A 12,082-nucleotide genomic window follows, 5' to 3' on the forward strand; every position below is an offset into this window, starting at 1 on the left:
ATCCTCAATAGATTAATTGAGCAAATGTAATGCAATTCAAAGAATAATGCAGTTAAAACCAATGTAGCACAATACATGAAACTTTGCCTTGACATGAAAAACAGTGCTCAGAGCACAAGTATTTAGTCTCCCGTGACAAAATCAAAATGGAATCAAGTTTGAAATTTACTATACAAGAAAGAACTTTAAATTATGAAACATACAATTATGTGTAAGTGAAAAGTTGACCAAGATAGTTGTGGAATAAGAGTAAGGTTGAATACAAGATGATATTGTCTTGTATCCCATGCACACAGAAAAATAATTTATTCTTATCAATAGCTGTCAGTTATGAGGCCTTCCAAGGGGGGTACCCACGTCACATATTGCATCCTTTTGTGTACCGATATTGCTGAACCAGCGGAAGCAAATGTCGCTGTTATTTTTTTGGATGAAGTCATATGTCACTGTTGCTAACAGGTTTTTTCCCCTGTAGGGTACTAATCCTCTAAAATAATGCAACTTGTGGTTTAAACATTAGTTTTTCAATGTTTATGTCTGTCTCTGTTTCCCTCTTTCATAATCATTTTATACTATTCATTCAAGTCCGACTATCACATGATTGCATTTAACTTCTATTACTTAGAGGTTTATTGGTCTTTATCCACTTCAAGTTCATAAAACTATTTCAAACACTTTTAAAACTCTATTTTCAAATATACGCAAAAGCAATTTGTTGTACAAAATCAGCAAAATGGTAACGAACAAAAAGTGCACAATGCACGATAAATGTTGATCTTGAATAAATGACACTCGTGTTCATTTTGGACTATGGTAGAGGTAACAACTCCGAGATAGAAAGGTGATGAGCTTTGGATTTCATGGAGTCCAGGTACTAAACTTTGCTTCACTGTGAGAACAGTCTGATTGAAGCTTATGTCTTCTTTGGCCATCTCGGGTTTTTTTTTTGTTTTCTTTTTGTTTTTTGGATTTGCGTTTGGGTTTGTGCTTTCCTTAGCTTTTCCATCTTTTCCCATGGAGAGAAAGAAAATCAGAAAAACTGTAGCTAACTGATGAGTGATCACTAGTTCATGAAAAACGCAGGAAGATTATTACTACGCTGTCGATCAGCTCTGATAGATCAGACCAGACCAACTCTGACAGCCTTAGCCTGGACTCTCGCTTGCCGGTGGTGGAAATGACCAGTCACAAGAGGTCAGTCACGTGTCTGTCGTGCCATATATATCAAAGACCAAAGGTCACCAATACAGGCAATTTGAGATTTTTGGGACTGTCATGCGATGTTTATTTGGCACCTTAAGATACCAGGATGGGATGAGCTAGGACGGCTACCAGAAGTAAATTTACTCAACCAGGCATGCGCACAAGAACTCTTGACTCACCTGTCTGCCGTCCTCGTCTCGGATGCCATTTCACCCGACTAGCCGTCGTATAGAGAAGGTGAGTATTTGCACTTGTTTTGCCCTGATAAATGTTCCAACCAACCTTATTTTCAGTTATATTGATAGGAATGTTTATAAGGTTCACATTTTTCATGATTGTAGTGTAGAATACTAAGCTGAGATACGAAAATGTGAATAAATATATTCTTCGTCTGTTTGTTTGTGTTTCAGTCACACTGTTCAGTCACTGTCAAGAGTGTGCAAGCTCAAAACGAAATACAAACTGTATGCATTGACAATACACCAGTGTAAGTACAGCCAATAAAATGTTATAAGGATGAATGCCATGGAGCATCTATCTAGCAAATAAAATACACATTTTCAAACTGATGTTTAGTTGCTGTTTTTTTATGCTACCCAGAACTTGATGAAATGCTTGTTTTATTTTTATAGTGCTTATTACAATCACAGATGGAAATTGAAATGTTCACCAAAAGTCGGCGACAGAATTCTCAAATGCTCTGGTGGCAAAAAGCAATCTGAAGCTGGTCAATCAGATTGTTCATTTAATTTTTCATACGGAAATTCTGGTTTCTCTACTAAAATATTGACAGATGTTTGCTTTGCTTATAAAGATAAAATTCAGCATCACTGTTTACTATCGTTTAAGCTTAATAGGATACGATTTCTATCATCTCTTTTATAGTCTAAAGGATGTCATTGCTTCTGTGAACAGGTTGTACCAAGTTCGCATTATTGACATTGCCGTCCTTTGTGAAAATACCCATCTTAAGCATTTTGTTTTTGGCGACACAACTGGAACCGCGAAAGTTTCCCCCGAGAAACGTATTCAATGGAAAAGCAAACAAGTTTCTGATGTTTACAGCCTTTATACATGTAATAGAATACAATATCTACCTAGGAAAAAAGTCCAAAGGGGTCAATGTTGCTGTCTTTTCTAGTGTTTCTTATGTCGCTGTCGAAGTTAAGTGACACATTTGATTTACTTGTCGCTAATTAGAAATTCCTGTGTCGATGGTTTTCAGGGTTGTGTCGCTTGTTGCTTTAACACCTTGGAAGACCTCAATTATGATAACAGTTCACTCATTCAGACAATCTATTCATGAGTACAATTTGGTACACTTGAGAGTATTTTAAAAATCACTTTATCCACTAGTAAATCACCACAAACCAGTAAAATGAACTGTAATTCTGGGTGAGGATAACTGTCAACACAAGTGAGTAGTTTGTATAAATCGAACCTCACTAATATATGGTTCCAAGGAATGTCATGGACTTGCTGATTTTTTAACTCTCTGCAATTTATATTCACTCCTTTCTATATGATCACATGTAAGACTAAACAAGTATGCCTCATTGGTACACACTAAATCACTTACAACCAGTTATCTTGGTGAATATTGGCCTTAAGAATATATTTACCTTACTGCTGCTTAACAATAAATATTGTGGCACTTTCACTTTCGAATTATGACAGTAACAATTATCGTCATCTTTTGTAATCCACTCTGTCCAACACCCTCCTCTCTCAGCTACATATGTAACGTTCCCCACAACCAGTAAACCCATTGCCTTGTAGCTTTTTAAAGACAGGTCAAGACAAGTGTGACTGATTTTTAGCCCCTATTCAGTATTGCAGTTGTAACTTGTTTTATATTGTATGTTGTTAACATTGCTGAAATGCAAAACTCCATCCAAAGATATCCCCCACTCCAAAAATAAGCCACCAGGAAGCCTTGCCAAGGGCTCAGTATCAGAATTTTCAGGTTATGTCAAAAAAGTACATATCTGAATCCAGTTATCCAACAATTTGAATATGGTCACATTTGGAATAAAAAAAGTTGGAATATCTTTGTTTTAATTGAAACCCAAAAATGGATAATCAAAGCCATTCCAAAATGGTTAAGTCGTTGTAAACATGTAATTATAACTTTTCTCAGACACTCAAAAGCGACATGCCAAGCGTAATTAAAGTCGTTGCAGACAATTCTAGGTGGCAGTGTACAGAAACAAGGAAAACATTACGTGCGCCATAATTACAAATTCGAAGTCAAAAACTTGGAAACAGGATTTCAAAACTAGAATCCAAATTTAACCATAATCTCGAGAAATTAAACATTGATGACGCTAAAGAATCCATCTAAAACCCAACACCTCAGGGAATATAAGCGTAATATAAACAACCGGGCCCTATAAGGCAATGCAAGGTGATTACACCATTTAGTAAATTTTTCTCTCCTGATCAATGGATCCAGAAAATTAAACGGTGCAAATTCTTCAAAGCTACAAATAACTAGATGAAGACTTCTTTTTACCTCCTTCCGGCTACTGCTCCGTCGTTTTTTCCCAAAGGTTCATCAAGTTCAATGCCAGCCCAGTCGCCCTTGGCAAAACCAGTTTCACCAAGGTACCTCACAACACCGTGTTTTGTACCGCTAACCACAACGCGGTCGCCAATATTAAATTTAGCTTCTGTTTTCCCAGTTTTGATTTCATGTCTTGAAGTCCCCTGATCGTCGTTCGGAATTTGGTTAATTTTTGTGAGCTTCTCAAGTTTTGTAAATATCCCATGACCGGCTTGGCATTCAAAATATCGTACTCCTTGAACACTACCGTTATTTTTGCCAACAGGTTCGTCTAGAGCAACACCAGCCCATTCACCCTTAGCAAACCGAGTTTCTCCAATAAAAGCTATAGCTCCAGGATTGGTGTTTCCTACCAGGACACGATCGCCTATTTTGAAGAAGTTAAGCAAACTTGATTTAGATGAGTCAGTCGCCGCTTGACTTTCTGAAGTCCGAGAAGTTTCGCCACGTCTCTTGACAACACTTTGCGATGAATTTGTCTTTGAAGATGATCCACGTAGAGAAGAACTAGAACCTTCTCTCCTGTATTGCAGTTTCGATTGTGAATTTTCCCTTGAAGGTAGTCTCGGTTGTGCAATTTGCCCGCCAGTAACTGAGCCTCGAGGACTGACTAAGCGCTCACGACTGGTATTTAGTCTGCCGTTATCACTCGCCTGCAGTCCCCTCTTCACTGGTCCACTTGGAGTCTGGCTCAGTTTAGAACCCAAAGGATTAGTTCTTGGCTGTCCTGTTGATGTTGTTGCCTGAGAAGAAGCAGCTACAGCGCCACGTGGTTTAACTGAAGAAGAAGATTGACCAGCGACACCAACACCCCCGCCTTGTATCGGTTTCACTATTCTACTCGGCGTCTTTAAACGCGAAATTCCTGAAGGAATCTGACTCATTTTCTAGCAAGATCAAAGTAGCTTCTATTTCAACCGCTCAATATGTCCGAAAGATATGACGATTCAGTCCAACATGGCCAAAAATAGCAAAGCAATCAATTTAAAACCTTGCTTCGATGCACAAAATAACTCTGCTCCATTCAACATTGGTGCCCAGTCTCTTGCGACTACTCTGGTATCTGTTGACACAGGCACATACTTCAAATAACCCGCAGGATGAAGGCTCTTCGAGAAGAGTCGAGAGGTGTGCGAGATTATCCGGGCTTCTCTAAAAGATAAAATAAGAGGCTGAAGGCTCTTTACAGTGTCAAATAGTAGCTGGCTTGCTAAACGTTTCGGGCTTACCCCTTCTTCAATGGACGAAGAAAAATCTACTGAAGAACGACGTTTAGCCAACCAGCTACTGTTTGACACTTTGAAAAGACCAAAAGAGCCTTCGGCCTCATGTTTTGGTTTATGGTCATAGTGTCACGCATCATACGAGTTTTTTGCTCATTTCTACCATTCTCTAAAAGTTACTTATTTTATATGCTTTCCGTTGGAAATCACGGTTCCCAACTGCAGCAGACGCCTGAAAGAGCTGACTAAAGGAAATGCTATCCAACACCCAGCAACCAAAGGCACAGAGAGGATTAACTCTGTGTTGACGTACCATCTATTCAACCATCAGATAAAAAAGATGCTATTGACGAACTTTAACATCCTGATGAACGACGAAACCACCAAAGAGAATCTTCCCTCCGCCTCCCCCCCCCCCCCCACCCCAAATAACATTCCACCGACGTTACCAGAATATCTGAGATATTCTTAACTACTAATGAAAGATCATATGTTTGAACTACGGGAAAAGATGTGAAGACATGATTAATCATAACTGCGATGATCAGTCATGTCTTCATAATTCATTGCTTGAAAACTGACAAAAAAAAGTACTATGAATGTGAAAATGGCGCGAATGGCGTGTGAAGTTTAAGCTGTCTTGAGAGCTCAAAACGCACTAACCAAGGTTTGCATGTATTAAAAACTTATTAGTGTGATACAAGCCCACACACAGGTACCAACCGGTTGGTCACATGAGGTCGGGCGCGAGCCATTCGAGCAAAATTTCCGGCCCGAGGTTCGAAAATTTCTTGGTAGCGAATGGATCGCGACGGGTTCGGACGGACTCGTTCCATTCCACTCGCAAAACTAGTTTCGCGCTTATTTAAAATGGATGACGGTTATATCAATGATAATATATAGATTTAGGCCAGCCTAAAAGCGTAGCTCCTGGGCCGGGTTGTTCAAAGCCCGATTAAGCTAACCCAGAAAAAGGTAGAATTTTGATTTAAGTTTTGTAACTTTGCGGTGAGGTTTCTGTGTATTGTTTGGCCTTCTGTTTTGAGTTTTAATAATCACCATATACGCAAAACAAAACAGCAAAACACATTTGTATAGAAGAAAAAGTTATAATTCGATTAACTTTTAATCCTGGGTTAGCATAAACTGGCTTCCGAGCAATCCTGCCCTGTTTCCAACAAGCTAACCCAATACGAGCCCGCGATCCAATCGATAACCAGCGCTTGGTCAGCGGTCAACTTCAAGAAAACACGTGACCTCGAGGAGCTGTAAACCTGAGCCCGCGATATGGTCACGTGATACTGGTCAGCGGATACCTTGTATTGACAGGTGTCAATTGATCATAACATGGATGTCCAATGTCAAGGAAGCACACGGTAAACCAAGGCTGCATGTCTCTGTCAACCTATTATTTGGAGTATGGCCGCCATGTTGGGCAACTCCGCCGTCGCCGTCGCCGTCGTCGTCGTCGTCGTCGTGCGTACGCGCCGACGAGCAATACCGCTAGCCATGGTAACCATGAGAAAATCAACTCATGGGTTTCCTTTTCTTTCCCATATGAGTATGGGGCTCCGCTTGGCGGCCCTTCGGGCCGCCGGAGCTCCGCTATTATGTGAGCTGTTTCATGCCTAGAAATTTAATCCGTAAAATGGTACGGTCAATTTTCGATCGGACCGGTCCAACCGAGAAAAGGTCCACCTCGAAAGGTGGACCAAACTGTTTCGAAACTTTTCCAGTTGGAGCGAACCGATCCATTCAGTTTTAGACCGAAATTTCCGAAAATTTTGATTGCGCCCGACATTTGCCTTACACAGGGATGAGAGACCGGACGTGGGCCCCAAGACGAGAAAAGAGTTGGAGGTAAAATGCCTTTTTCCAAGGACTGTATCGTTCCGAGAATTTGATATCAGTATAGTGCCAGTTTGACAACTGAAAGAAGTCTCACAAAGCATTGATACTGGGTCTGTTTATTACTAAATTATTTAATTCATACAATGTTCGTTAAATACATATTGTTTCCATATTATACAGATTATTTCTGTTAAAAACTATAAACCGGTCCGATGTTAAAAAATCAGACTGAAGGCTTGACGATTCTAAACAAATTACAGTGGATGTAGTTGACGAACTATCAGAATTGATAAAAACCAAAGATAAAAACCGAGAGCAGCCTGCCTATTGTAAAACACAAATATTTCAAGATTTTGTTTGTTATCTCTGTTTTAAATCTTCTCCCACAGATCAAAGCGTTACTCTTGTGATTTCGTCGACAATGAATTGGCTGCAACTCTGGTATCCGGCGCAGTAGTTGATTGATGTCATCTGAGTTCACCAGCTTCTGACTTTCCTTTTGGTCGTTTAGACAACTGATGCTCATGCTCCCTCCGAAGGTCTTTTATGGAAAGCTTTAAACTTAGGGACTGTAAAAAAAAATTTGAAAAATGCACCTTCAATTTTTATTAACAATGATAACTTTGAAAGAAATAATTTCTATTTACAAGGCTAAAAAAACAAAAAGTAAAAAACACCGAACGTTTTCGACACCAGTTATCTTCACTTACCCTGAAGATGACTAGTGTCGAAAACGTTCGGTCTTTTTTACTTTTTTAGCCTTGTAAATAGGAATTAATTTCTAAAATCAGTGCGAATATTAAAAGCTGCTTAACTTACACGTTTAAGCGAGTAAATGCACAATTTTCGAATCATTTTTCAGTTCACTTGCACTGAAGTACGGTATTAAATTATTGTTTTAAACACCACACCAATTTTCTACGTAACATCGTTGATTTTCTTGGTGCCACTGTTTTGTCTCGGTCTAATTCCTTTAATTTCTCAGCATAACATTTCAAAAGAAAACTAAACGCTACAACATGACGTTTCGGCGTCATCTTGTCGCTATCATCAAATGCAGATTTTAGTCGTTCAGTTCAGATATACACTAGCTTAGTTGTTAATGATTTAAATGCGAAGAACAATGTCAGCGAATAGAGTCCGCTTGTGTGTGCATGTGTACTTTTTTTAATTAGCTGACATTGTTCTTCACATTTTTCTTGACGCCTTAACACCTAAGCTAGTATATAACTGAACGACTTAAATCTGCATTTGAAATCGAGCCTAGGATTGAGTATGCCTACAGAGTTATGTCTGTATCTTTTCTAGACGTCTTGATGCTCTAATTACAGTTTTTTTTTTTTTTTGTAAAGACTAAACATAATGGACGAATTAACGTTCACTGTCAGAAGTGTTGCCATTAGTTATGAATAGAGAACTGACCAACACGAAGAACAAGGCGGAACATTATCCCCTCATGCCCCAAGAGCTGCCGTTATTTAGAACGATGACACCATAATAACAATCAGATTATCCACTCTCGATTTCTACGACGGAATATTTGATTCGGTCCTCGGCTTAATAATTAGCACCTCATAGAAGTCGAGAGCTAATAATCTTACTGTTGGATAGAAAAGTAACCATACATATTTATCTTTACCATGGAATCTGGCGGCGGGTAGTGGAGAGGATGATTAAAAATGCAAATGTTGAGATATTGGTCTACAAAGATTTTCCAGGTTGACAGTTCCTGGGTTCATTAATTTCTCCTTTAATCCGGGCAAGGTCAATCATTTCACATCCCCGACAAGGAACTCTTCGCGTACTGGCCTGTTCATACTGTTCTGCAAATTCATGCTCTCTCATTCAGTTCCAAATAAATCAAACAGTTGCTGCATGTTTCAAAGAATTATTCCCCTAAAACCTACCAAAAGTTAATCATCGCCTAACAAAACTTATCATTGGCGAGACTACTTATTACTATGAATTTCACAATTCTAGTAAGGCAGCTTTAGTGGAACTATTAAATCAATTCACCATGTCCATCGTCTTACTTAACTCCCTGTTTATAATTACAGGTTTTTGGACCTTACCACAGGTACAAGGGAGTCCTCTTGCATTAACGTCATTGGTAAACGTCTTAGTCTCTCATTCGTTTCAAATAACCTGTGTATAGACCAAGCAATCAAGTCACAAACCACTCAGACCAAAATCAAGGTTCTAGTTTTAATGCTACTCAGAAGTAGTGAAGTATCTGTTGAGAAATCGAGTTTTTTATTTTATTATTATTATTTTTTTGAGGAACAAAACTGAATCATGATTGTATGAAAGCCTATACTCACCTCTGTGTGTGTGTAATATCTGCTAAGGGCTAAATGCTAAATGCTTATAAGGTCAATTACAGAAATACTGAAACGGTGATATCCGTTCATGCAATTCCAACACAGTTTTGGGAACAAGAGACACACCAACATGTCCATTTAGAAAACAGTCCTATGAAAATACGCGCGCTGATTGGTTGAAAATCGTGTTTCTAAAACTCGATAGAAACACAGAACTAGCACGAGCTGTTGACGTAATGATGGCGCGTGCAAAGAGAAGTTACACTTTGATAATCAAAGTTAACAAGTTGTTTTCCTTTTTTTCGTCGCGGTGTTTTCTAAAAGAAATAGAAAACATGTTCTCCGTGTTTCTATCGAGTTATAGAAACACTCGTGAAAGTTTGGGAGAACTCGAAAAAGCTGTAAAAACACTCGTCTGCGGCTCGTGTTCCCACAGCATTTCTCGTTCTCCCAAACTTCCACTCGTGTTTCTATAACTCCGATAGAAACACGGAGAACATGTTTTCTATTTCTTAATTATCACAGGCTAGCCTCAAAAGTGGAGTTGCACATGCGCTTTGTGAATAACAGGACCTTTAGGTACTGTACTACATACTGTATCACAGTACTTAGACTAAAATTTTAAGATGTTAGATAAAATAATTGTGCTCATTGTAAAATCACTACTTGATTTTAGGGTTTAAAAAGCCTCCACGTCAGTCAAATTACAGTGGTCTTAACCAAAAGAACTGTTTAATTAGACAGTTTTACCTAAAATGGGTGGGGGAGGAGGATGCAGCCCTGTTCACTGCTCCCTATCACAGCAATTCCTGTAAAGTTAAGGTCCAAAACCGAGTATTTTGGGGCAGCATTCTTACTTTATCAGCACTTTCTACTGTTAGTACTCCCGCCATTTTCTTGAAGTCATTGTTTTTCAGACTGCGTATAATTACTGTTGTCAACATACCCTTGACAGCGTGGAAGATCCTTTGGAGTAAGAGCTAACTTCATTATTGCCAGAGTAGTTCTGAACAGTACTTTCATTCCTGAGGGACCAAAAAGGACAGTTCAACCCAATAATAATGCTCCTTCATTAATGCATAAAACGTTTAAAAAATGTTAATAGTCCGAAGAGTACCTTGCTTTGCAAAACATTTCTCTCTCACAGATTCTCTCAGAGACAATTTTTTTTATATTGATGAAAGAAAAAGATCACAGAAAATGTTTGGAGCTTATGATTGATGGTATTATTCAACAGAAATACCACATCTCATATGCTTATTCAAAAATGTCTCAGAACATACGAATATCTAAGCATTGACAATAGTTTTCCACAAAACAACTACAACCTAGTTTTTCCATAATACATATCATACACAATATCAGCATGAAGGTGTACGTGTAAGTCACATCTCAAGTACAAAACAAATCATGTTCTTTGCTGTTACTTTTGGAAAAAGACTGAAAGAGCACTCCCTTTATTAAATTTGCTAAATATTTTAAGAGGGAATAATTTGCTCATGCTTTGAAATTTATCCACCTATGGCATAAAAGACATTAAGTTGACAATGTACATGTTAACATGTATCAGATGTGCAGCTTGACAACATTTACACAGACATTTCTGACTCAAGAAACTCATTATCTGACCGCTGTAAAAGTTTGGAAAGATTTATGTAGAGTAGACTTTAATGAGTAAAATATGTTTACTTGATATCTTTCCAGAGACTAATAATGGAAAATTGGAACCAAATTTTTCAGACAGGATGGTTTTACTTATAAGATCACGAGTTTTAAATACATATTTCTAAAAGACTTTTCACAAGTCATGTGACACATGATGTACCTTCTGGTGGACCTGTGTAATTATTTGAGGAATTGCCAGTGGTTTTGGTAAAATCATCAGAGATATGTTTTAGATGTGGGCCAAATACTTCCAGCCAGTTAAGATTGAGATGACCATCTCTCATTTGTAGAAAACCTTTTGTAAGGTCAAAAAAGTTATCTTTTAAATATCATTTTTGTAATTCCTTAAACCGAGAATCAAGGACACTGATTTAAAATGAGTCAATGCTATTTTAAACGAACGAAAATGCTCATTTATTGATATATACAATTTGCCAGGAGTTTGGTGATAAACATAATTTCAAGATCAAAGTTCCCTACGAGCAAACCCATGAATTTCACAGGAAATAATGACTGACTTAAGCTTACCTTTCCATACTATGGAATAACTCATAAAAAACATCAACTTTTTAAAAAGGAAAAATCAAAATAAGCATAACCAAAGGTTCTTTGACTGAAAATAATGATTTTCACAGTAATCTTTCGCAAAGATCTTTTCTCCGGACTTCATGCCTACAGTACAAAGGTTATTTAAAAACTGTTTACCAATGCTGAAAGACGGTGGTGACAGATATATGCCAACCTTTTCACGACCCTCTCAGTCTCCTTCGCAGCATTTACATTACCGAACAACTGAGGTTGTTATACCTCCCAACGCAAATACATTTTCCGATTGCAGGAGAAAGTATCACATGTCATGGGCCAAACCTCACTAACTCCTTTGGGAAACAAGAACTTCAACTTTTGACTAGCACGTGACCATGTCCTGCACCTTGAAAGCATGGCAAATTTGTGTGCCAGACATCGTCAAGAAAATTTAACAAGGCTAAATGGAATTTGGGCAAGGTTAAAACTAAGCCAATGCAGCAACTTCACTAATATTATGTGGGGGGTTCCAGGTAGGTTTATGGGGGCATTGCCATGTGCTTTGCTTCCATCGCTTGCTAGTTTACTCGCTTTGTTTCCCTCCCTTCCTCCCACATTCTTTGGTAAGTGTTCATTCCACACACTGCTTCTCTCAGTGTTGTGTTGACAGGTGCCAGGTGCTGACAGGTGACAGGTGTAGTGCTGACAGGTGACAAAAATTGCATATA

General features: G+C 38.5%; 2 protein-coding genes across 5 annotated transcripts in view; both read right to left on the reverse strand.

The window, feature by feature from the left end:
• The window catches only part of LOC110054273 (uncharacterized), a 62,749-nt gene extending 57,946 nt beyond the window's left edge, over nucleotides 1-4,803 (reverse strand). For all 3 annotated transcript variants that reach the window (XM_089280460.1, XM_089280459.1, XM_020760646.2), the window contains exon 1: nucleotides 3,719-4,803. In XM_089280460.1, coding sequence (XP_089136586.1) covers nucleotides 3,719-4,653 — 935 coding nt within the window. In that variant the 5' untranslated portion in view covers nucleotides 4,654-4,803. The remainder of the gene's footprint in view (nucleotides 1-3,718) is intronic.
• A 2,140-nt stretch (nucleotides 4,804-6,943) lies between these two features.
• LOC110054299 (TBC1 domain family member 10A-like) overlaps nucleotides 6,944-12,082 on the reverse strand; it is a 41,485-nt gene continuing 36,346 nt past the window's right edge. For both annotated transcript variants that reach the window (XM_020760683.2, XM_089279175.1), the window contains 3 exons: nucleotides 10,111-10,189; nucleotides 8,916-8,988; nucleotides 6,944-7,412 (listed from right to left, as the gene is read on the reverse strand). In XM_020760683.2, the coding sequence (XP_020616342.2) occupies nucleotides 7,311-7,412; nucleotides 8,916-8,988; nucleotides 10,111-10,189 (254 nt within the window). In that variant the 3' untranslated portion in view covers nucleotides 6,944-7,310. The remainder of the gene's footprint in view (nucleotides 7,413-8,915; nucleotides 8,989-10,110; nucleotides 10,190-12,082) is intronic.

The sequence above is a fragment of the Orbicella faveolata genome, unplaced genomic scaffold, assembly GCF_042242905.1.
Source record: "Orbicella faveolata isolate gen_17 unplaced genomic scaffold, um_ofav_v1 contig_47, whole genome shotgun sequence".
Classification (NCBI taxonomy): domain Eukaryota; kingdom Metazoa; phylum Cnidaria; class Anthozoa; order Scleractinia; family Merulinidae; genus Orbicella; species Orbicella faveolata.